This window comes from Sphaerulina musiva (genome assembly GCF_000320565.1).
Source record: "Sphaerulina musiva SO2202 unplaced genomic scaffold SEPMUscaffold_4, whole genome shotgun sequence".
Classification (NCBI taxonomy): domain Eukaryota; kingdom Fungi; phylum Ascomycota; class Dothideomycetes; order Mycosphaerellales; family Mycosphaerellaceae; genus Sphaerulina; species Sphaerulina musiva.
Window position 1 is genome coordinate 1,440,591 of NW_016017386.1, and position 23,728 is coordinate 1,464,318.

General features: G+C 51.9%; 10 protein-coding genes across 10 annotated transcripts; 9 read left to right on the top strand and 1 right to left on the bottom strand.

Annotated features, from left to right (window-relative positions):
- Nucleotides 1–25: 25 nt before the first annotated feature.
- Nucleotides 26–1,559, top strand: SEPMUDRAFT_148819 (GroES-like protein). The gene is made up of 5 exons (XM_016905167.1): nucleotides 26–336; nucleotides 390–446; nucleotides 512–857; nucleotides 926–1,221; nucleotides 1,288–1,559. Exons 1-5 carry the CDS (start codon nucleotides 188–190, stop codon nucleotides 1,505–1,507), a joined length of 1,068 nt encoding a protein of 355 aa, XP_016761689.1. The 5' UTR covers nucleotides 26–187; the 3' UTR covers nucleotides 1,508–1,559.
- A 361-nt stretch (nucleotides 1,560–1,920) lies between these two features.
- SEPMUDRAFT_64614 (uncharacterized protein) lies at nucleotides 1,921–2,779 on the top strand (the record flags this gene model as incomplete). Its single annotated transcript, XM_016909684.1, has 1 exon — nucleotides 1,921–2,779. The coding sequence occupies one exon, from the start codon at nucleotides 1,921–1,923 to the stop codon at nucleotides 2,680–2,682; it is 762 nt and encodes a 253-aa protein (XP_016761690.1). The 3' UTR covers nucleotides 2,683–2,779.
- Nucleotides 2,780–4,865: 2,086 nt separating this feature from the next.
- SEPMUDRAFT_148820 (natural resistance-associated macrophage protein 1) lies at nucleotides 4,866–7,104 on the top strand. Its single transcript, XM_016905168.1, has 2 exons — nucleotides 4,866–5,911; nucleotides 5,969–7,104. Exons 1-2 carry the CDS (start codon nucleotides 4,992–4,994, stop codon nucleotides 6,798–6,800), a joined length of 1,752 nt encoding a protein of 583 aa, XP_016761691.1. The 5' UTR covers nucleotides 4,866–4,991; the 3' UTR covers nucleotides 6,801–7,104.
- A 978-nt stretch (nucleotides 7,105–8,082) lies between these two features.
- On the top strand, nucleotides 8,083–10,261 carry SEPMUDRAFT_148821 (alpha-glucosides permease MPH2/3). Its single transcript, XM_016905169.1, has 4 exons — nucleotides 8,083–8,353; nucleotides 8,423–8,913; nucleotides 8,977–9,716; nucleotides 9,811–10,261. Exons 1-4 carry the CDS (start codon nucleotides 8,144–8,146, stop codon nucleotides 9,987–9,989), a joined length of 1,620 nt encoding a protein of 539 aa, XP_016761692.1. The 5' UTR covers nucleotides 8,083–8,143; the 3' UTR covers nucleotides 9,990–10,261.
- A 289-nt stretch (nucleotides 10,262–10,550) lies between these two features.
- On the bottom strand, nucleotides 10,551–12,449 carry SEPMUDRAFT_148822 (uncharacterized protein). The gene has a single exon (XM_016905170.1). The coding sequence runs from the start codon at nucleotides 11,921–11,923 to the stop codon at nucleotides 10,874–10,876; it is 1,050 nt and encodes a 349-aa protein (XP_016761693.1). The 5' UTR covers nucleotides 11,924–12,449; the 3' UTR covers nucleotides 10,551–10,873.
- Nucleotides 12,450–12,991: 542 nt separating this feature from the next.
- Nucleotides 12,992–14,727, top strand: SEPMUDRAFT_148823 (pyruvate dehydrogenase E1 component subunit alpha). The gene is made up of 3 exons (XM_016905171.1): nucleotides 12,992–13,241; nucleotides 13,298–13,431; nucleotides 13,487–14,727. The coding sequence occupies exons 1-3, from the start codon at nucleotides 13,116–13,118 to the stop codon at nucleotides 14,487–14,489; spliced, it is 1,263 nt and encodes a 420-aa protein (XP_016761694.1). The 5' UTR covers nucleotides 12,992–13,115; the 3' UTR covers nucleotides 14,490–14,727.
- A 331-nt stretch (nucleotides 14,728–15,058) lies between these two features.
- On the top strand, nucleotides 15,059–16,390 carry SEPMUDRAFT_148824 (mitochondrial phosphate carrier protein). The gene is made up of 2 exons (XM_016905172.1): nucleotides 15,059–15,332; nucleotides 15,402–16,390. The coding sequence occupies exons 1-2, from the start codon at nucleotides 15,221–15,223 to the stop codon at nucleotides 16,232–16,234; spliced, it is 945 nt and encodes a 314-aa protein (XP_016761695.1). The 5' UTR covers nucleotides 15,059–15,220; the 3' UTR covers nucleotides 16,235–16,390.
- Nucleotides 16,391–16,641: 251 nt separating this feature from the next.
- SEPMUDRAFT_148825 (uncharacterized protein) lies at nucleotides 16,642–20,198 on the top strand. Its single transcript, XM_016905173.1, has one exon. The coding sequence runs from the start codon at nucleotides 16,794–16,796 to the stop codon at nucleotides 19,455–19,457; it is 2,664 nt and encodes an 887-aa protein (XP_016761696.1). The 5' UTR covers nucleotides 16,642–16,793; the 3' UTR covers nucleotides 19,458–20,198.
- SEPMUDRAFT_43296 (uncharacterized protein) lies at nucleotides 19,858–20,454 on the top strand (the record flags this gene model as incomplete). The annotated part of the gene is made up of 1 exon (XM_016908891.1): nucleotides 19,858–20,454. The coding sequence occupies one exon, from the start codon at nucleotides 19,858–19,860 to the stop codon at nucleotides 20,452–20,454; it is 597 nt and encodes a 198-aa protein (XP_016761697.1).
- A 1,037-nt stretch (nucleotides 20,455–21,491) lies between these two features.
- Nucleotides 21,492–23,254, top strand: SEPMUDRAFT_148826 (uncharacterized protein). Its single transcript, XM_016905174.1, has one exon. It carries the CDS (start codon nucleotides 21,563–21,565, stop codon nucleotides 22,988–22,990), a length of 1,428 nt encoding a protein of 475 aa, XP_016761698.1. The 5' UTR covers nucleotides 21,492–21,562; the 3' UTR covers nucleotides 22,991–23,254.
- Nucleotides 23,255–23,728: the final 474 nt, after the last annotated feature.

The following is a 23,728-nucleotide window of genomic DNA, read 5'->3' on the forward strand; positions in this document are numbered from 1 at the left end:
TCTCTCAATCTCCTCCGCTGTTGTCTCCACATGCTCCATATTGCAAAGTCGACAGCACATTGCGCAGCATCGTCGGCATCGCTTGCTTTCCGTGCGATTGGATTCTTTCGCTGTGCCATCTCAAAGTATAGTCTCAGACCGTCAGACTTTGGAGTTTCAGTCCGAGCACCATCTCACAGCAGGCAAAATGAGAGCAGCAAGATACTACGGCAAGGAAGACATCCAGATCAAGGACGACATAGCCATCCCGGAATGTGGACCAGGACAGGTGCAGATCTCGCCAGCTTACGTGGGCATATGTGGAACAGACCTGCATGAGTACTTGGGAGGACCGAAGTAGGCATATTGGCTTCCTGACATGAGGCCGTCTAACTCACCTTGATTTCCAGCTTCTCGCCTACCTCACCACATCCAGTCACTGGAGAGAAGATTCCCATCACCATCGGGTAAGAATGTCCTACGAAAAAGAAAGATTTGGGACCCGCGAGCAACTGACTTCTGGCGCGTTTAGACACGAATTCTCGGGAACAGTGACAAAGGTCGGAGATGGCGTGTCGAAGCTCAGAGCCGGAGACAAAGTTGCTGTACAGCCTTCGATATACTGTGGCCAATGCGGAGCATGCAAAGTGCACGCTGAAAATGCGTGCCCGAAAGGTGGTTTTGTGGGCTTATCAGGAGGCGGCGGTGGCATGAGCGAGTTCGTGGTAGTACCTCAAGAAGCCTGCTTTCCGCTGCCCTCAAACGTCGATCTCGACATTGGCGCCCTCGTGGAGCCGCTATCAGTAGCATGGCACGCTGTAGCCGCTACTCCCGTTGAGCCCAATTGTCTGGTGATTGGAGGAGGCCCAATCGGTCTCGTACGTTGATCCGAAAGCCCATGATGAGACATCTGAGACATGACTGACATCTAGTGGACGGTATTCAGGCAGTGATACAAGTACTTTTAGCACAAGGCGCGAAGAAGGTGATATGTGCTGAAGTGGCCACGAAGCGTCAAGAATTCGCTCGGGAGTTTGGTGCACATCATGTGCTTGATCCAACCAAGGTCAACATTGAAAGCACATGCCTCGAGCTCTGTGGTGGGCTCAATGGACCCGATATCGTCTTCGACTGTGCGGGAGTGCCCAAGTCGTTGGAAACAGCTTGCAAGACTGTTCGCTCACGAGGCACTGTCGTTAATGTGGCCATTTGGGAAAAGGAAGTGCCGTTCAATCCAAACTGGTAAGTACTATCCCACGGCCGATACTATCATGCCTGGAATATCAGCTAAAACATCTCTTTCTCTAGGCTGGTGTTCAGAGAAGCAACCTACAAGGCAGTATTAGGTTATCAAGCTAAGGATTTTCAAGGAGTGATAGATGCTCTGGGCCAAGGCAAGCTGGAGCCTCACAGCATGATAACTAGCAAGATCTTGATGGAAAAGTTGGTACAAGACGGGTATCTCGCTCTGATTCATGAGAAGGACAAGCACGTCAAGATCTTGGTCGATGTCCAAGCGTCTTTGTAGTTCTGCTGCATTCTTTCTGTAGTCCAAATATCAGGCAAGGTGCGGATGATCGACTGTTTGACTTGTACTGTCGTTGCGAGTGGCTCGTGCAAGATAAATCGGGTTTGATTGTTAGTTTCGTGGGCGAAAGACAGAGATGGAAACTTGCGCCGGTTGTATCGACTGACCTCTAGGTCTATCTCGGCGTCCCCCCAGAGGCCCCACAATTCCTCCAGGAAGCTAAAACATGCAACGTGGTACCTACCTACTGCCTATACCGGATAACACATTATTTAATCTCGGATCGAGAGCAGCATTATTGGTGCAGGCACTGACTGTCCCAGGACTCCGGCGTGTTCGATGTGGACCATCGAAGCCAGCCGCCATTGCTAAATTCCAAGTCATCTCAGTCCAAATCTTGTACAATACCAATCATGGAACTGCCAGCCGATGACAACCGGCTTACCGAGCAACACGACATCATCACTTCGAGCCTAGGATACCACATCCACCCCACCATTGTGAAAGCCCTCAACGAAGAAGCTGGTACCCCACCCCACGAAATACGGATCGCAGACGTATCCCAAGGAGGGCAATTCGAAAACACGGCAATCCTCCCTGCCACTCTTCTCACAGCGCAACGCACCAGAATACACTTCGCCCGCCTCCTCGCCACGAGCACCATTCCCGATGACTTACGCGGCCAATTCGACGTCGTCGCCGTACGACTTCTACACACTAATCTCGTACCGGATCGCTTCCAAGAAGCCCTAGATTCCCTCATCGCGCTGCTCAAACCCGGCGGATGGCTACAATGGATCGACTGGGATCCCATGACGGCTCGCATCGCAACCGTCAAACCCGGCGCAGACGACATTGTGCTGCGAGAAATTTTGTCGCGATTTACTGAAGCGTTGCGCACGAGGAAATCCGGGTCGACGTATAAAATTTCTACGGCGATGCAGTTGCAGTTGGAATGTGAGGACTCGGATATGTATGTGGTGACTCCCGAAGTGCGGTTTACGAAGAATGTGGTCGCGACGGCGTTGTTGTTTTTGGAGAGGAGTGATGCGTGTACGGCCGAGGAGGCGAGTGTGTTGCGGGGGAAAGTGAAGACGGAGATTGAGAATTCGGGATCTTTGTTGTTTTATGACTTGTGGTGTCATATTGCGAGGAAGCCGATGGGGTCTTCTTGATTACAGTCTTCTTTACCACGGAAAGGAATTTGAGAGTTGCGATTTTAGCGAGTGTGTTCTAAATCTCTTGCATATCGCGATTTGACTTCGATCTGGCACAAGCAATGAGGTACATGGGAGCAAAGCACTTATCCCATGTTGATATTTGCATGTCTGTATACGCCTTATCCCGAAGCCTTGGGGCAATATGATAGAAAAAAAAATCTGAGCCCAGTGCAGACGAATTGCCGGACAGAGCCGATTCCACAAAGAGTCGCTGTCTCGATCCCTCCTCCATCTAGCCCAGCGGAAAGCGTTACCAATAGGAGAGATAATGCTGAAGTGTATTGCTTAATTGACTCGGAGCAAGAGTCGAGCACCTCTCATCGACGCAATTATTGCGCACGCATGGAATGACGGTTTACTAAGCTGTCCGGGGTTCACCCAGGGTGTTCTAAAGAAAGGCACTGTTGTACGACCAGAATTTGAGATGTCATCAGAGATCAGAGTCTTCAGAGATGCCTCCTTCAGCTTTCCTTCTTCTTCTTCTTCACAAATGCGTACAGGTACCCATATGCAGTGTTCAACCACATGCCTCTCACCTTGAAAGTTGAGCAATCCCTCAAGGGAAAGGTTGGCTGTTATGCGATATAGGTACAAACAGCTCGAGGCTTCTGTGTGACTGGCCATGTAAACATGCTCATTTCTTGTTTTTTCACGCTTATACCCTTGACTAAGGTACTTAACATATGTACCCAAAGATTCCAGGCGCGAGCAGAAGGTGATTGTCAAGTACGCAGACCACTGGCGTATACGCAACGAACGACACGTTCTTCTCCGATTCTAGCCGCGGACATGACATACATGTATTCGACCGTTGCTTGATGAGGTGGAAGAAGATGGGCCTAATAACTTGGCCCTTTCCCTTCAGCATCTCGATGAGGTTTCATGGCATACACTCGACTACAGACAGCTTACCCGAGGCGAAGTCAAACATTGGGAAAGGTGTCTTGGAGCGATGGAAGATGAAGATTATGAAATTGAGGTTCTGAGAAGACAACATCAATTCTTTGGTCCGTTTCCCTACTCTTACTGGAAGAGGAATGGTTCAATCAAGGTGAGAAGAGGGACGCGAGTGAAGATGTGAAGGTGCTTTCTTGATTGATCTACTGTGCCATTACCGTGTTGCCAATTCTACCTACGCGCATGTTGGAGCTCTTTACGTAAGCAGATTCCTGATCTTGCATCCATGGGAGATCAGCCCCGTTCACAAGCCTACCTCCTACCAGGGAGGTACAGGTATCATCAAGGCCAGCACATGAGCCAGTGCTTGTTGGTGACAATCAAAGCAGAAGGGCTCGGCTGACGTGGCCTGCATCTCTGTGCGTTCTATGACACCAAGAAATGGACATTTCGGTCAACTTCTGGCGTTTAAGCGTTGGCGTTCAATAATAATAGCGCTGACTGTACAGTGTGACAACCAACCCGTCTGTTGGCGTTCTGTAGACTACATGTACCTCTACCTGAGATGCGATTTTGCCCGATGAGATGTGCTAGTGTGTGTGTGGTACCAACGACATGTACCTCCTCCTACTAGGAGGTAGTACCTCCGTAATACTAATAAGAGGTACATAGTCCAACACCCGGAGGACTTGCATCTCCACACAAAGTGTCAGCAACAACAAGATCAGCGGCCCCGCGCCAATTCCAAACAAGCAAATGCCTCGGAAGGACTAGTGCATGTCTTCTCGTGTACCTGTTCGCTTAAAAAGGAACTTGTCCAGTCGGGAGTAGTTACCGACACGTGCATCCCTGCTGCTTCTTTCTCTTCAGGAGTCAGCAGTAGGAGGTAGTGACTGGAGGTAGGAAGGTTGCTTGGTTGTCTTCTGTCGGGTGTCTTCAGGCAGCCAGGCCAGACCAGAAACAGCGCTGGCGTGGAAGAGAGTTTGGCGCGGGGCTCCGATATTCTGTTCAACGTCAGCCGCACCTACCATCTGCCATCTCTTGGCTCGGGCAAGACCGGTTTGTTCCCCATCAAATAATATACCTTACTAAGGTATCTGTACCTTATTAGTGACTTTGTAGTGCATCATCCAAGGCCAACTTTGTTTTCGCCTGCTCTATGGATGAATGATCAGCTACCTATTGAACTCAACCTCGGCCATCGAGATCGGAACTCTTGCCCCCCACGGCACCAGCTCCGTGTATAATACAAAGAAACTACCTACCTGCCTCCCGCTTCTGCCTCTCCCTGCTCGGGAAGCATATTGAATTCCTCCGACACAAAGACCAGCCCTACTGCGAAGCTCTTCCTTCTGCCATTGTGCACAATGAACTGCCCATCACGGACGGAGCCGGACACTCCATTGGAGTGGAACCAGAATCCCAATCCACTGGCAGAGACGACGAGAAGTGACCTGGGCAAAGTGGCGAGCGCCAGAGTGCAGCACGATCATAAGCTCACTCCCAAAGACGGAGGAATCGTCGAATTGACTGAAGTTGGCGGAAGTCGCGACCATCCAGCGCTCCGACGACGCTCCGTGCTGAGCGAAGGCGATGGCGCCTGTTCCATCGCCCATGGGCGTGGTGAGCGTATGCTCGAGGACACTCTCGGCGCTACATCGCCAAGCCCAACCCGGCTGCCATCATGGCAGCACCCTCTGGATCGCATCTGGAAAGTGATCTGGAAATACATCCGCTTCGTCGGACCGGGCTTCATGATAGCCGTGGCATACATTGACCCAGGAAACTACGCGACCGACGCGGCGGCAGGAGCGACCTACAAGTTTAAGCTCTTATTTATGGTTCTGGTCTCAAACATTTTTGCCATCTTCCTCCAGTCCCTCTGCATCAAGATGAGCACAGTGACGGGTCTGGATCTTGCTCAAATGAATAAAGAACACTGTCCGCCATGGCTCAATTATGTCCTGTTCTTCTTTGGCGAGGCGGCTGTCATCGCTACGGATATTGCAGAGGTCATTGGCTTTTCCATTGCCCTCAACCTGCTGGCACCGAGTGTGCCCATCGTGGCCGGATGTGCCATTTCCATTCTGGACGTCATGTTCATCCTCCTCTTTTACAGGCCAGAAGGATCCATGAGAGCGTTGAGACTGTTTGAATGCTTTGTCATGCTGTTGGTGCTTGGCGTGGTCATCTGCTTCTGCTACCAGTTGTCATTGATCAGCGGCACCACACCTGGCGAGGTGTTCAGAGGCTATTTGCCGTCGAGTGCGATTGTCGAGAGCAAAGGGCAAGTAGCGCACGCACATAGCACTCCAATATGGCAGTCCACTAACTTGTTCGCTAGATTGTACCAATCGTGCGGCATCCTCGGTGCTACAGTCATGCCTCACTCTCTCTACCTAGGCTCCGGACTGGTAAAGCCAAGGCTCAAGCACTTCGACCAGAAACACAATACCCACCACACCGATCCGGAGTCAGACGATGATATGGCCGGTGCTGTTCGCAAGTACCGACCATCGATGGCAGCCATCAACGCCTGCATGAAATACTCCATCATCGAGCTCGCAGTCGCGCTCTTCACATTTGCTTTATTTATCAATAGTGCCATTCTGATCGTCTGCGGTGCTTCTCTTCACTCGGTCGACGGCGCCGCAGATGCGGACCTCTTCGGCATTTACAATCTTCTTCGCGAACAAATAGCACACGCAGCAGCGACAGTCTTCGCCATTGCCCTCCTGCTCTCTGGTTGTTCTGCTGGCATTGTCTGCACTTTGGCGGGTCAAATGATCGCCGAGGGTCAGATCAATTGGAAGTTGCAGCCGTGGGTCACCCGGCTCCTTACGAGATCTATTTCCATTGTGCCAGCCATCCTGGTAGCTGGTACACTCGGTAAGCAAGGACTTTCTGAAGCATTGGTTGGGTCACAGGTCGCACTCAGTGTCATACTGCCATTTGTGACAGCACCACTGATCTACTATACGTGCCGCAACAAGTATATGAATGTCGTGACGACAAGTCGCACTGAGTTGGCAGAAGATGGCTCCGGAGAACCGAGGCGAGATGTGGTCAACATGAGGAACAATTGGCTGGTGGCAGTGGTTGCCGTACTGATCTGGTTGATTATCGTGATTATGAACATTGCCAACATCACGCTGACCGGATTGGGCGTCAACTAGCAAAGAGCAACGTTAGCCAACGTGCGTATACTCTTTTTGAGCGCCGCTTCCACTTCTACGAGGCCGTTTCATCATGGTTTCCCGGGCACACTGAGCATGGAATGTGGGTAGTACAGCATCTCGATGCTTTTCTTGAGGCGTTTGGGAAAGTGGTTAAAAGAAACGGAAAAAAAGAAAAAAAAAAGATGAAGGGGAAAGGAAAGGAACCTTAAAACGAGAAGACCCCCTGAAAAAGCGACCGGCACATCAGTGTCCAAATCCACAATCACATCCGCTGTGTAATAATGATAGATTTAGGAGATGCACGCACTGCCCAGTGCCTTGCAATCTGCCAGCTCGTGGTCTCGCTCGTGCACACGAGCCATGGTCTTGATAGTGCTGCAAAAGTGCAAATGGTTCGCATGTGCTCCGATCTCGTAGAAGCTGAGCTTGGCTTTGCTTGACTTGCTTGGCACGCAACGTTGACTAAGACTTGACATCCAGGTGGTGGCGAAGTGAAGATTGGCTTGGCTTTGTTGCTTGACAAGGCACTCCCGTTTGCTTGGCTATTGCTGCAGCCGCTCACCTCCTCTCATCCACAACAATGGACTGGTCGATGGCCATTGCATGGCCTGCTGCTCCGTGCTGGTGATCACGTTTCTTACACGGGGACTTTGAAGTTTGGCATTACAGGCCTCTTCAACCCAGCTGGCGTTTCAGGCTAAATTTGTGCGACGAGGCGGCAGATGTTCGTTCGTATTGACAGCCGCAATAGCTTCAGCCACCCTGGGGGGTTGTGGGAGCTGTTCTTCCAAGGGACAAAGACAGTACCTACACCAAGCCATGTTACTCATACCATCGCGTCTGGACAAAGCCGACAGGTATAGAAACAGAATCACGCGATATGCACATGGCAAACCATGGCACATCATGGCTTTCCCAAGGGCGATGCCCGCGCGGCGTAAATCCGTCCGAACGGTTAATCACACCGTCCCAACTGCAAGTGAAGGATCAAGCTTGTTCAAGCCGGGCTCACTGCCAGTCACGCGGCATGCTTATTCTACCCCGTCACCATCTATCTCCACATTCCTCCACAGTTTCTCCACCTATAGACGCGGAGAATGGTTCAAGCCATGTGGGCGACCTACCCGTCCAACTCTAGGGAAGTCCCAGGGTAGCTAGTTTTATATTTGTATACTGCTTTCTACTCTTTATACACTCTTGACCCGCTCCTCTCCTCTCTCTCCCTCTCTCTCCCTCTCCCTCGCGCTCCCTCTCTCTCCCCCCCTTTCTTCCTCCATTCATCCCTGCAACTCTTGCGTACCACGCGCCGTCCATCGAGGCAGCGCCCGTCACTGCCCACCATGAGTCGCAATCTCGACGTCGAGACCAAAGCCTACAGCCATGCCGAGGAGGTGGAGCAAGACGTCGTCTTCTCCGAGAAGGCGGCCGTCGCAGACTTCAAGGCCGATGCCATTGAGGCCGAGAATGCAGAGCATAACATGACGGTGCTGCAGGCCGTCAAAGCCTACCCGATGGCTTCGTTCTGGGCATTTGTCATTTCCTGCACCATTGTGAGCCTTTTTTTCTATCGAGACGCCAGGTGGGGGGGGCGGCAATCCACATCGCTAACAGATATCCAGATTATGGAATCATACGACGTTTTCCTCATTGGTAACTTTGTCGCTCTGCCTGCCTTTTACAACAGGTACGGCATATTCGACCAAAGCCTCAATGATGGCGCTGGAGGATATGTTATTGAAACCAAATGGCAATCAGCGCTCCAGGTTTCTGGACAACTGGGCGCTCTCATCGGTGTCTTCCTCGCTGGGCCTTTGACTACCGTTGTTGGATACAGATGGGCGACTCTTATCGGCCTGATGGCGTTGAATGCCTTCATTTTCGTCTTCTACTATGGAGATTCGCTGCCTGTGATCTTTGCTGCACAGCTTCTGGAAGGTCTTCCGTGGGGCATCTTCATTGCAAATGCACCTGCATACTGCTCCGAGATTGTCCCTATCCAGCTTCGTGCACCAGCGACTCAGATGTTGCAGATGTTCTGGGCCATTGGGAGTATCATTGTCGGTGCAGTCACTTACCGTTACAATGGCGTGGCGGGACCAAGTGCCTACCGGTAGGCGCACAGCAGAAAAGAGCTTTCGTGGGTCAAAAATCAGCTACTGATCAGAGTGTACAGAGTCCCCATTGCCCTGCAATGGATGTTCCCCACGCCACTCGCCATTCTCATCTTCTTCGCACCTGAGAGTCCGTGGTGGCTCGTCCGAAAGGGCCGGCTCGACGAAGCTGCCAAATCGATTGAGCGTCTGGGACGCAAATCCCGCATCACAAAGTCCCACGAGACGGTCGCCATGATGCGTCGTACGATCGAATTGGAGAAGAGCGAGAAGAAGCCGAGCCACATCGAGTTGTTCAAGGGCACAGATCTTCGACGAACTCTGATCGTATGCGGTGTCTACGCCGCTCAGAATCTGACGGGTAACCTCATCGCCAACCAAGCCGTATACTTCTTCACTCAAGCCGGAGTGGGCACCAAAACTGCTTTTGCATTGGGTCTCATCACATCGGCTCTCCAAATGATTTTCGTCATGCTTTCCTGGATTCTGACGACGTATTTCGGCCGACGTTCCATCTATCTCTGGGGATCAGCCGTCAACACCATTCTCCTCGTCGCCCTCGGTGTCGCCGGTTCCGTGGGCGCGTCTACTGCAGCGGAATACGCACAGGCCTCTCTGGGTCTGATTGTGTCGGTCCTCTTCACTCTCGGTCCCGCTCCTGCCTCGTGGGTCATCATCGGAGAGACTTCCGCTATCCGCCTCCGTCCATTGACGACGGGTATCGGTCGTGCGAGTTACTACATTATCGAAATCCCTTGCATTTTCCTCGCTTCGTGGATGCTCAACCCCACGGGCGCCAATCGTAAGTTACTACTACTCCCCATCTCTGACGCGCGAGAAAAATTCCAAAAAACATCAAACTAACGCAATCTTTTTTTTTCTTTCGTGACATATAGTCGGTGGCAGATGCGGTTACGTCTGGGGCGCAACGGGACTCTTCTGCCTCGTAGTCGCATACTTTGAACTTCCGGAAATGAAGAACCGCTCCTACCGCGAAATCGACATCATGTTTAAGCGCAAAATCCCGGCTCGCAAATGGAAGAAAACTCCCATCGATATCAACGACGACGAGTAGAGATTTGTTTTTTTGTTTTTCGTTTTCTTTTTTGAGAGAGAGAGAGAGACGCTAAAGGCGTACGTACGTACGTATATGATGAATGGTGGGATGGATGGGGCGAGGCAAAGTCATGTCATGTCAGGGCCATATACATACTTTGTGAGGAATTTTGTGTGTTGTGACGATGATGATGGTGACGATGATAATGTACAGAACATACCTCATTGTTATTATCATTGAAAAGTAGCCTCAAATCTAAAAAAAGGGGCCCAGGCGGGTGCTTGCTTGCCGTGTCTCGAAGTTTTTGTTTCCTCATGAACGAAAAGACCGACTTTTCGCATCTCCTCCTTTGCGATTCATCTCTAGTACAAAACAAGAAAGCATCACGATTCGCAAAAGGTACATGTATCCAAGAAACGTGGAGCTGAGAATAACATTAATCATTTAGCAAAAGTATCACAATCGATGTCAAGTAGGTCATGCTCCCCTCGATGGAGAGGAGAAAATCGACTAGATTAGTAGGTATCTTTCGAACCAAAAGAATAAGAGAACCAAAAGAAAAAAAAAAAATATTAGGTCGGTCATGCTCGATTTCTTCGAGACTTGGGTAAATTGGTATCTTTTCAACTAACACCCACCCACACACATAAAAAAAGGCAATCGCTAGAAATGCTCTCAATTCAGACCCAGATCGTATACCAACTCCAGGAGTAGCCCAAGGTTCTCTCTTCCCCTCCCTCTCTCCCGCTGTCTCTCCCCTCCAAACAACCATGAATGTCCAGCGTCCATGGTAAATGTGCGTTTGATACATCACTCCCCGAATCCCCGACGCCCCACGCCCCGGTTTATGCCCAATGTCCAAATGTCCAACACCAAAATGTAACACCATCCCTACCATCATATCACAGTCGCATTCGACGAAGTCTGCGCCCACTGTCTTTGATACTGCCTCGGAAGAATTCCATATTCGACAGTAATTGAGTGTCGCCGGCCTTCCCCACAAAGTCCAGATACTGATCCAATCGCACCACGAAACTGGCGTCCCGGATGAGTTCTTTTCGCGCCTTGTTGATCAAGACCTGCATATCGTGCCTCGCAGCCGACGTTTTGCGTTTCCAATCCCAGCTGAAGAACTCACCTTCGCAAAACGTCACGAGCCGCGAGGTTTGTGACATGGCCTGTTCGACTCGTGCAAACACCTTGGACACATGGAGCGCGGCATGACTTCGAGCGAACGCTTCCATGACATCGTCATCGCCCTCGGTCGGTCCGAGGACGATGATGGGCTCGGCCTCGTATCGACCGTTGTTTTTGCAGGAATATATCTCGACATGGTATGGCGGGAGCGTGGCAGCGTTGGCATACCAGGTCGATTTGTGGAGATAGACGTCTTCGTAACCAGGCGGGAAGAGGACCGCGTAACGTCGTTTGTGTAGTGGGTCGTTGTTGTACGCCGTGGTCGCGTTGGACATGAGAGGGCCAGACATTAGTTTCCACATGGACGGTTCTGCTGTGGTTTGCACGAGCCACTTCGCGACAGGCGGACATTCGCCATATTGACTTTCCCACACGCTCTCGGACTCGTCTTCTTCGGTGGATGATGAACGTTCGATCTGATCGCCGTATAACTCTTCATCGTGGCGTTGGACTTCCGCCCGGAGCTTGTCTAGTATGACTGCGTCACTGTAGCTGGGCGGCGCCTCCTCATATCGCGGCATTGTGATCACCGTCTCCGAGGAGGAGGTGAGGTAAAAGAACCAGGACCTCCGTCCAGACGATGGTGCAGACGTGCAGACGTGCAGACTTGCAGTCGGGATGGTGGCAAGGGAGTCTGGCACTATGTATTCATTCGAGTCGTTGTTTCCAGGGGGCCTCCCGCGTGATAAGAAAGACAAAGGAAAGAAAGGTCGGAAAGGGAAGCTGTCGGGCAAGAATGAGACGATTGCAGCCATTGTATACGAATTGGGTTTGTCGGGGTGCTACGGCGAAATTGGACAGAGCATGGGCTTTGGACAAGCCCAGTCTCCAGAGAGGCGCAGACAGGCTTTGGACAAGGTAACAGGAAGCATAACGAACCATACAGCAGCGGTCATTCTCCGCCTGTCAGGTCAGCCTCGTCATGAACGGCGACCCATGCGAATCGGAAGGGGCGGTACCGTGGTCAAGACAACGAGAAGTTAGACGTCGGCATGCCCAGATCGGACTTTCGCGGGGGAATACGTGGGCAAACACGCCAGACAAGAGCGCGCCACGCCTGCCCTGTCAGCCGGTCTTGAAGGGGTGGTGACTGGTCCAAGATCTGTCGTAATCGTGCTGATATGAGAGATCAAAGTGCAGATACCGTGAAAGGAGGTATGCTGCGGTGCAGAGCAAGCATTCCCAAAGAGGCCGTGTCGTATGGCCAAGGATGACAAGGCCGCTACCGAGATGTGTAAGATTGAATATTCTACCACCTAACAAGAAACAGGAATGGTGAAAGTCAAAACCGTGCGAGTTAGTCAAGTCTGAAGAAAAGGGCGAAAAAGAGGAAAAGAGAGAGAGGGGAGGAAGTGGCTTATTCCCAGTTCCAATGCTACCACGGGCGACACCTCCACCTCCCGCCGGATACCGACCATTCCCGCCCTGTGCAGTAGTAATGTGTGGTAAGAGTGGCCGGCCGCTTGCGTATATCTCGTCAGTTGTCACAGCCGGTCACGTGTGCATTCCGAAACCAGGACCGAAGTAAGGCCATTATAGGCATAAGTATACGCGGAAGGCGGAGCGTGGAGTGAAGTCAAGTGAAGTGAAGTGAAGTGAAGTGAAATGAAGTGAAGTGATATTGCATACTATTATACTATCATTGTAGTCGTAGTCGTCGTACGGGTGAAGAGGTTTGCGAGCAAGCCAAGAAGACAACCTGAGGCGTGGTGTCTATAGTTAGATTAGTTCTAGCGCAGATCAATGCGCCCGTGCGGCCCGAAAGAGCTCTTCCACACTCCGATTCTGTTGAGAAGAGACTGAGAGATTGAGCTCCGAACACTGGAACATTATTGAAGCATCCGCTGCGAATAATTTCCACCCCCATCTCCGCCTCCTACTCCGCCTCCGCCCACCTACCCCGATCACTGTCTTACCTTCCACCACGCGCATTGTATTGCAGTGGACATGCTCTCCCGATTCGCGCCTCGCGCGGTGACTGCGCCGGTGCGGTCGCTCAGATATGCTCCCGCTGTCAGAAGTGTGACCACGGATGCGGCGAGCAGTCATGCTGAGAAGCACGAGGTACCGGCGGTATGTTGGCCTACACCGCAGAGGAATCTGCTGCAGCAGCTCATGATATACAACAGGAAGATGACAAGCCTTTCCAAGTGCGGCTCTCCGATGAGGCATTCGAGACCTACGAGATGGACCCGCCTTCATACACCCTCGACACCACGAAGAATGAGCTGAAGCAGATGTACTACGACATGGTCGCAGTGCGGTATGTCAGATTGGAGATGGGCGAGTGTGGGAGGGAATACTGATGAGATGAACAGCCGCATGGAAATGGCCGCCGACAGACTGTACAAGGAAAAGAAGATCCGCGGTTTCTGCCATCTGTCCACTGGACAAGAAGCTGTTGCGGTCGGAATGGAGCACGGAATGACAAAACAGGACCACCTCATCACAGCCTACCGATGCCACGGCTTTGCCATGATGCGCGGAGGCACTGTGCGATCCATCATCGGTGAACTTCTTGGACGCAGAGAGGGTATCGCACACGGCAAGGGTGGTTCCATGCACATGTTCTCCACTGGCTTCTATGGCGGAAACGGTATCGTGGGAGCCCAAGTGCCCGTTGGCGCAGGCATTGCCTTTGCCAACAAGTACGAGGACAAGAAGAACGTCACACTCGCGCTCTACGGAGATGGTGCTAGCAACCAGGGTCAAATCTTTGAGGCGTTCAACATGGCGAAGCTGTGGGACCTTCCCATCATCTTTGGATGTGAGAACAACAAGTACGGCATGGGAACTGCTGCGCATCGTGCTGCTGCCTTGACCGACTACTATAAGCGCGGTCAATTCATTCCAGGTCTCAAGATCAACGGAATGGATGTCCTCGCGGTCAAGGCCGCTGTTCAGCATGGTAAGAAATGGTGCGCCGAGGGCAACGGACCTCTGGTTCACGAGTATGTCACATACCGATATGGTGGTCACTCCATGTCCGACCCCGGCACCACCTACCGAACCCGTGAAGAGATTCAGCGCATGCGATCGACCAACGACCCCATTGCAGGCCTCAAGCAGAAGATCCTCGAATGGGAAGTGGTCACTGAGGCCCAACTGAAGGAAATTGACAAGGAGGCTCGCAGCCACGTTGACGAAGAAGTGGCTATCGCGGAGAAGATGGCAGCACCAGACGCGTCACCTGAGGTTCTGTTCGAGGACATCTATGTGCGTGGATCCGAGCCTCAATTCCTCCGAGGCCGAATTCCTGAAGAGAACTACTACTACCCCGAGCGAGAAGTCCAGGTCCCCAAGTCGCCAGCTCAGACTTAGCGGCTTGCAAAGAGCCTGTGAGATGTAGCGTTTATTAGCAGTGCATGAACAGAGGCCCATGGTTTTGAGCTTCGCAGAGGAGTGCAGGCGCCGACACGTCACTGGGGGAAGAGTGCGTGTAATGATAGCGTGTCTTTCTGCAGAATTGTATCCTCTACATTGTGTACTATTGAGCGACCCTCCGACACGAGTCCCAGACCGAAATATTTCATTGAATGAAGAGCTCGGGAAATCATACATGTACCTCGTACCTCCTAACTCCTAAGCTTTCGGGGTCGGCGTCTCTTCGCAGAAAAGCCGACTGTTTCTGCACAAGTCTCACCCAAGCATGTACCGCGACGTCATCTTGATAGCTCCCTCAGCCATTTCGCGCTTCCAAGTTCATTCAATCCTGTCCTGTGCGCTCTGCCCTCTGCCCTCACCATCAGGGCGGAAATGAGCGGGTGTGACGCAAAAAGGGCGGCCGGTCTCCAATGGGCCATGGTACACACAGCAAGCAAGTATAAGCTGCAGTCGCCGTCTACATTTCTGGCCTGAATCCATTCACTCGAATGTGACGCGATAGGTATCTCTTTGTTGCCCTTCCATTTCACACATCCTCACTGTCCCAGCCCAGCCCATACCTATCCTATCCTCTGTACTACCTGACCTCCTGGTCCCAATCTCTCGAGCAGTCTATACACCGCGATAACAAAGCTTGACACCGCGATAACACACCAGTCGACGGTACCATGGCGAGCAAAGCACTGGGAGGACAAGGCGGGGCGACGCGTACTCCCAAAGAGAAGATTGAGCTCTTCAGCGGGACATACTTCGCCGCCTGCACATTAGGTGGAATCATCGGTATGTTGATGCGAAGATCTCATCTCTCGGCCACCGCAGAAAAGCTAACATCAACTCTTCTCCTGCTAGCCTGCGGGCCAACCCATACAGCAGTGACGCCCCTCGACCTCGTGAAATGCCGCCGACAAGTCGACTCCAAATTATATACCTCCAACATGCAAGCCTGGAGCAAGATCTTCCGCACAGAAGGTCTACGAGGTATCTTCACGGGCTGGGCCCCCACGTATGTCGGTTATTCTTTCCAGGGAGCAGGAAAGTACGGGGCGTACGAGTTGTTCAAATACCAATATGGGGAGAAGCTGTTCCCCAACGCACCCAAGACCATCGTCTACTTGGGAGCTTCGGCTTCCGCAGAGGCTATCGCCGATTTGTTCCTCTGTCCATTTGAGGCGATCAAGGTTCGGATGCAGACGACGATTCCACCATATGCAAAGACATTGAGGGAAGGATGGAGCAAAGTTGTCGCGGAAGAAGGGTTTGGAGGACTGTACAAGGGCTTGTACCCCCTGTGGGCAAGACAGATCCCTTACACGATGGTGAAGTTTGCAACATTCGAGTCTGCTGTCGCGCAGATTTACAAGACGTTGGGAGGCAAAAAGGAGGAATACAGTATGCTGCAGCAGACTGGGGTCAGTTTCCTCGGCGGTTACATTGCTGGGGTTGGGTGTGCGGTGATCTCGCATCCAGCTGACGTGATGGTGTCGAAACTCAATGCAAATAAGAAGGCTGGCGAAGGAGCCGGACAGGCTGTTGCCAGGATATACAAGGAAATTGGGTTTGGTGGCCTGTGGAATGGTTTGCCCGTGAGGATTGCAATGATCGGTACTCTTACGGCCTTCCAGTGGCTTGCGTACGACTCGTTTAAGGTGTATCTAGGCCTACCAACTACTGGAGGGCATTGATGAGATGACTCGAGGCTCGCCTGGGGGCAAAGTGGTGTTGAAATTGCCTGAGCCATAAGGTAAGTAGCTTGGCATATGAATATGAAGGCAGGCTCAAAGCGATAGAGAAGAGTAGTACAACGACAGAATTACAACGGAGAAGAGTGTGGTCGAGACCAAATCCAAATTGATCTAACTCACATTCTGGTATGGCTGAAAAAGAAATATATATATCTCATCTTGTGTTGGTTCTAAGGTTAGGTCTATGGAGCTATGTGAAAGCTCAACAGTGGGCCGGGATTGTCTCAAATATAGACTTTCCACCTGCATATTGAACCTCCAAAGGTGCGCGGGCACAGCGGGGGTCATAAGTACAGCTTGGCCTTTTGCAGGTAAATGCCAGAAAACCTCACACCACATTTCACAAAGTTACCTTCACCAATTCATTGCATCTTTCACCTGCTTGCTTCACTCTCTGGTATAGCCTTATGGTACTGCCATTATCGCTGCACATCACCATTGCATCTTCCAACCGACTCGACTTGACCGCCCCTCGAACCGAATCGAAATCGAACGCACCATGTCCGCCCAAGCCGAAGGAACGGTGAAGAGCGTGCTCTCTGGCGACACGGTCGTTGTACGAAATGCACGAGGTGCGGAGCGAACTCTCAGCTTGGCATTCATCAACGCGCCTCGCCTGCAGTCGGATGAGAAGAGCAGTTTCGAATCCCGCGAGTTTCTGCGAAAGCTGCTGGTGGGCAAAGTGGTCCGCTTCTCGACACTCTACTCAATCCCGCAGAAGACTGGAGGCTCCTCTCGGGAGTACGCTATCATCAGCCTACAAGGTGGAGAGCAATTGCCGGATCTCGTGATTCGCGAAGGTTGGGCAGCTCTGCGGGACGATGCAGACCGCAAGGCTGAACTGCCTGGAGCCGCCGACTTGTTGCAGAAGCTGGAAGCACTAGAGGCACACGCGAAAGCAGATGAGAAGGGAATCTGGAACACAAAACAGCCGAGGGTAGAGTCCGCTCGTGACCTCCCTGACGCAAAGCAATTCGCGGAGGACCACAAGGGCAAGGCAATTGACGCTATCGTGGAGAGAGTGCTGAGTGGAGACCGCTTGATCTGCCGACTGCTGCTGTCGCCTACGCAGAACGTGCAAACCACTGTGCTCATTGCTGGTCTGCGCTCCCCGACGACTGCTAGGACGAATCCTTCAAACGGCCAGACGCAGCCAGCCGAGCCGTACGGAAACGAAGCACAAACATTCGTGGAGACTAGGCTACTTCAACGTAATGTGCAAGTACGAGTGCTTGGTGTTTCTCCCAACAACTTGCTTGTGGGAGAAGTGCGGCATCCCAATGGCAACATTGCCGAATTTTTGCTCAAGGCAGGTCTGGCACGTTGTGTGGACCACCATTCGACATGGCTTGGTGCGGAGATGGGCAAGCTGCGAGAGGCAGAGCGTGTTGCAAAAGAGCAGCGGGCGGGTCAATTCCAGGGTACCACCACCACGAAAAAGGCTGGCAGCGAACAAGAAGCCGTAGTCAGCAGAGTGTTTTCTGCCGACACGCTCTACATTCGCGACAAGGATGGCCACGAGAAGCGCATCAACTTGAGCTCTATTCGCCAGCCAAAGCCATCCGATCCGAAGCAGTCGCCTTTCCAAGCAGAAGCAAAAGAGTTCTTGCGGAAGAAGCTCATTGGAAAGCACGTGAAGGTTGTCATTGATGGTAAGCGGCCGGGAACGGACGGTTACGACGAGCGCGAGATGGGCACTGTGACACAAGGGGGCAAGAATGTCGCTCTTTTGCTTGCAGAAGCTGGCTATGCTTCCGTGGTCCGCCACCGTATGGATGATGCTGACCGCAGTCCCATCTACGATGAGCTACTGGCTGCTGAGGAGGCCGCACAGGCCGAGAAGAAGGGCATGTGGGCAGCAAAGCCACAGAAGCAAGTTCAATACGTCGACTATAGCGAATCCCTCGAGAAAGCCAAACGTCAATTGACGATGCTGTCCAACAAAAAGAAGGTGCCTTGCGTTGTGGACTTCGTCAAATCCGGCAGCAGATTCACAGTCCTTGTGCCGCGCGAGAACGCGAAGCTTACGTTTGTCCTGGGTGGTATTCGCGCACCACGAAGCGCGCGCGGACCTCAAGATACCGGTGAACCTTTCGGCCAGGAGGCTCACGACTTTGCTGTGAAGCGTTGCATGCAGCGTGATGCCGAGATCGATGTGCACGATACCGACAAGCAGGGTGGCTTCATCGGCGACATCTACATCAATCGAGAGAGCTTCGCAAAGACCCTCGTGGAGGCCGGCCTCGCGTCTGTACATCATTATAGTGCAGAGAAGTCCGGAAACGCGAACGAGCTGCTTGCAGCTGAGAAGAAAGCGAAGGAGGCGCGGCGAGGACTGTGGCACGACTGGGACCCTTCGCAGGAAGCTGCCGAGGACGGTGACGACTACGTGGAAACGAACGGAGGCGCCAATGGAGCTAGCAACGGAGATGCACCCATCCCAAAACGTATGGTGGACTACAAGGACGTCAACGTCACCTACATCGATCCCGCAACCGGACGTCTGAAGGTCCAGATCAAAGGTGATGGACAAGTGAACCTCCAGTCCCTGATGAACGAGTTCAAGTCATTCCACATCTCACCGAGTAACAGCCAAGCCCTCAAGGATCCACCACGTGCTGGCGATATCGTGTCCGCAAAGTTCACTGAAGATGGTGTCTGGTATCGCGCTCGCGTGCGACGCAATGACCGCGAGAAGAAGACCTCTGAAGTCGTCTACATTGACTACGGCAACTCCGAGCACCAACCCTGGTCCGCTCTTCGACCGCTTGACCAAGCCAAGTTCGGTCCTCAACGCCTGAAGGGACAAGCATTGGATGCCGCTCTCACATGTGTGCAATTCAACAACTCGCCCGAGTATCTCAAGGAGAGCGTCTACTGGCTCGAAGACTACACTATTGGCCGCGACCTTGTAGCCAATATCGACTTCAACGACACCAAGGAGAATGTGATGTATGTCACTCTTATGGGCACCCAATCGAAGAATCCGCTGGACACGATCAATGCGGATATTGTAAGCGCGGGCTTGGCCATGGTTCCTCGAAAGTTGAGACCTTTCGAGAGGGCTGCACCGGACCATTTGGCTGATATGAAGAAGCGCGAGGCTGTGGCCAAGGATCAAAAGCTAGGTATCTGGGAGTATGGTGATCTCACTGAGGATTAGGATGTTCAGTACTATCCTCGAGTTGGAACCACAAAAGCTTGTGTAGATGCAAATTAGAAAAGCTATGCCTGTATAAAAGCGGCAAAGGGTCCCATGTTGGCAGGCCATTCCTCTCTCTCCCTCTCTCTCTGACTCTATTATTCGAGGTCCGTCTGAACACCTATCTGGTTTTTGACACCGTGTTGACACACTTGACTACCTATGCTGAGTCCATTTTGGGGGACATGCTGATACCTCAGTGAGTATAAATAGTGTGTAGGGGGACCAGGAAGACCTCGGAAGTTTGTCAGCGGGCGTATCACCAGTTCACCACCAATTCCACAATCACCACCACCGTCCAGCCAATCCCCACTCGAACCTCCGACTCCAATCCCAAAGTTTCGCCTTCAGAGAAGATTCAATGATCTTTCAGTATGCTCAACTAGGAACCGACACCATCCGCTTGATCCGCTTCCACCCTCGCAGTACCACATCTGACCTGCACGTCACACTAGCGCACCAAGCCGGCTATTCTGCTCAGGATGTTCATTACTCCGTTCTCTCCCACGAGCCTATCTCGAGGCCAAGTGAGGAACAACAGAAGGCGATCACGTTGAATGGTCGAACAAGAATGCTTGACGCGAATGCCTGGTGCGCTCTCCACGCGGTATGGAAAGACCACCAAGACCACCGACAACAAGAGGATCAGCGGTTCTGGTTCGAAGCTCTCTGTGTCAATCATAATGATCTGTTTGAAGTCGAGGCGCAGAGACGTCAGTTGTCGAGCATATACGCTTCTGCGGATCAAGTCTTGCTCTGGATGAAATCTGATGATGAGTCTATTCATGTTGAGGGAGATTTGCTTAAGAGAGCAGGTATCTATGTTCTTCAGGCCAAGGACCGCGAAGCTCTGAGAGGTGCGAAGACGGTGCTACTTTTGACTGTCGAGGGACGACGTGTAGTAGAGATTCCCAGCAACCGTCTAGAGGGTCCCGATGGACCTCGGGGTTCGTTGTAAGCAGGTGTCAAATGAGCGAATTGCGAGTTGCGGTCTTTTTTTTTCTTTTTTTTTTTCTTTCTTTTTTCTTTTTCTTTCCTTATTTTTCGTGACGAGCCTTGCAGATAGATGGTCTATTTATTAAGAAATGTCCACTCTTCTTCCTAAACAGACTGTCGATATTCCACGGAGCTGAAATGTATGGGTTGAAGAATACTGAGTCTCGACGAGAACGTCGTATACAAAAAGGACAAAGTCGGGTTCGCTACCATTGAGAGTCCTATTTAGTGTCGACCAAGGAAGTGACAGAATTTACGAGGCATTTGAGAGATAGACAGGGGTCATGGACACGGACATGGTCAATTCACTCAATTGGTCATGTCATCTCATGATCTCATGGTCAGATCTCACCGTTCTTCTTCATCAAATCTTACCGTTCGTTCTCACGAAGCTAGTAAGTACATGTACCTCCTAGGAGTACCTCCAAGGCGTACCTACTTTTAGCATTCGAGAAAAGCCCGCCAAGACACGGCACAAGGGGCACTCAAGCACTTGTACCAGTGTACCTTGGGCTTGGTAGAGCGTAGGTTTGTGTTCACCAACAACTGTGAACCTACTCGGGGAATTGGCGCAAAGTAGGAGGTACCTCCTATCCGTTGTAGCGACACTATAAAGGAGCTTCGCTCGCCTCGTTGCCGACCTCTCAACACTTGCGGATATATACATATCTCCCTCCCGCGATCTCGTTTCAACTTTGACATGCCCATGTGTGTGCAACGTGTTCGTGGCACAGCCTCGGCGCCACTAAGGAGTTCGTTTCTCCTGGGTGAGCATGACACGCAGCAGGCCGCCCTGTTGACGTACGCAACAACTACGCCTGCTGGCGCTAGCGAAGTGCCGGGACGTAATGTAGGTGAAAATGAGCATGGATCGAGCGCGATAAGAGAGGCGCAGGCGTGGAGGAGACGCGGTAGGGTGTGGGTGTGGGCGCGCAAGCAAAACACTGCTTCTTCAGTGCTTGTGTCGTCTTTATTGATCTTCAATATCTGCCTAGGCATGCCTTGGACCGAGTGCTTAGCATGAGACTATGGGACTGCGCCAGGCTTGAGTGAGTTTGTGAGCCATCATCATGAGGACGATCGCGCTCTGGGGCACGTTGTTCTTCTTGATATCCGCTGCCCTGATCCTGTGGACGACGTCGAAGGGAGCGCCGGAATTTGCGCAGGACTATCTCGAGGACGCCGCCGAGTACATCGACAGCCACCGAGCGCACAAGGACCTGCAGCGTCCGACCACGACTCCGCCGCCGTCCCACCTGCAGCCCACGCAGGATGGATGGGTGTTTGACTACAAGAAACATGGTCGCCACTACGGCTTGACCGAAGAGCAGTGCAATTTTGCCTTTCCCGATCTGTACAGAGAGATTGACCGCGCGGTGGACCATCGCAAGAATGTGGCGGGCGAGATTACTCAGGACGAGACCAATGTGGAATGGCGAGGAGATGGCATGGTGAAGGCGCAAATCCACGACAACCAGCTCTACGTGATCGACGCGCATAAAGTGACAGACCACAATCACAGACCGAGAGCATTGGCGACACTCAATGCGATATATCGGGCAGTGAGCGCCTCTTCGACGAAACTGCCCGATATCGAATTCTCCTTCAATGTCCACGATGCGGCACTCGTCGATCAGGATAATGGCAACCAGACCACGTGGGCATATACGCGGTTAGCACACCAGGAGACGCTGTGGCTGATGCCGGACTTTGGCGTCTGGGCGTGGCCAGACGTGGGCTTGCGATCTTACCCGGAGCTTCAAAACTTGCTCGAACACACCGAAGAGCACTTCCATGACAAGCTCTCCAAGCTCGTGTGGCGCGGTTCGCTGGATGTCGGCTCAAAGGAAGTTCGACAAGGCTTAGTCGACCACTCCCAAGGTCACGACTGGGCAGATGTGCAAGTGCTCCATTGGGACAACAGGACCTCTATCGAGGAACGCCTCCTGACGATGCAAGACCACTGCTCGTACAAGTTTGTCGCGCAAACCGAAGGCAACACCTATTCGGGCAGATTGAAATACCTGCTCAACTGCCACTCCATTCTCCTCTCCCATGATCTTAAATGGATCGAGCTCTATCATCATCTTCTCCAGGACTCGGGACCAGAGCAAAACTACGTTCGCACAAAACATGACTTTAGCGATCTCCCCAAGAGGATGAAACGACTCTTGCACCCTTCGCACTCCGACATGGACCCTCTGATCATTGCCGATAACGCCAAACGAACTTTCCGCCACCGCTATCTCACTCCCGCAGCCGAGACGTGTTATTGGAGAGCTCTCATCCGCGGCTGGGCGTCTGTGCAGGCTTTCACGCCGCAGTTCTGGATCGAAGTGGAGCAATTTGATAAAGTTTCGCAAAAGAATAAGACGATCAAAAGGCCCAAGGGTACGCCGTTTGAATCTTATGCTATTATGGAGGAGGTCGATTGGGTGATTCCTGCTATACCCAGGAAAATGTGTATTAAAGAAGAAGACGAGGAGAAGTGTCGTTGAGTGTTTTTGTACATGTGTGTGTCTGTGTCTGTGCTGCAGCAAATCCATGTTTTTGTGAGCGTACAAGTTTTTGGTTGGGAAAAAACATGAGAAGGGGGCCCTTTCTTTTTGCACACATTCTTGAGGCCCCCATGCATTCATTGCATAGCCAGCGCGGTGTCAATGGGATGGGAAAAATTTGAAGATACCTGATGGTTTGAAAGAAAGATAGATAGATAGATAAAAATAGAGAGGGAGAGAGAGCAAACACTTCAGGTTGACCGATTCAATAGGTACCTAGGTAGAGATGCAAAGCTACCTTGCCTACATGATGTAGATTCTCTCCGACTTTATGGGCCGAGATGGTCGTCAACATCAATACATCATACACAACAGTCTTGCCCTCCAACCCCCCCGTCTTACCCAAGACACTTCACATCCTTCATTTTTCAAAAAGCCTTTTCAACCAAAGCAACCATTCTGACCTAATCGATATCTTCCACCTCGATCCCATCGACTGATCTGATACCCAACATGTTCTTCTTCTTGTACCGGTGGCTCACGCAACATTTCTTCTGCCGTCTCTTGAGCTTGGCGTGCCCTGCGTTGTTTGTCTTTTTTGACTTGTGCTCGGATTTGTGGTACTGTGCGAGTTTTCTTCGCCATTTGTTGTTTGCTGTTTGTTATTTTCGTTCTTTCTTTCTTTGGGATTTGGGACGCGTAGATCTCTTAGTGAGAGAGTGAGTGTGTGTGTTAGAG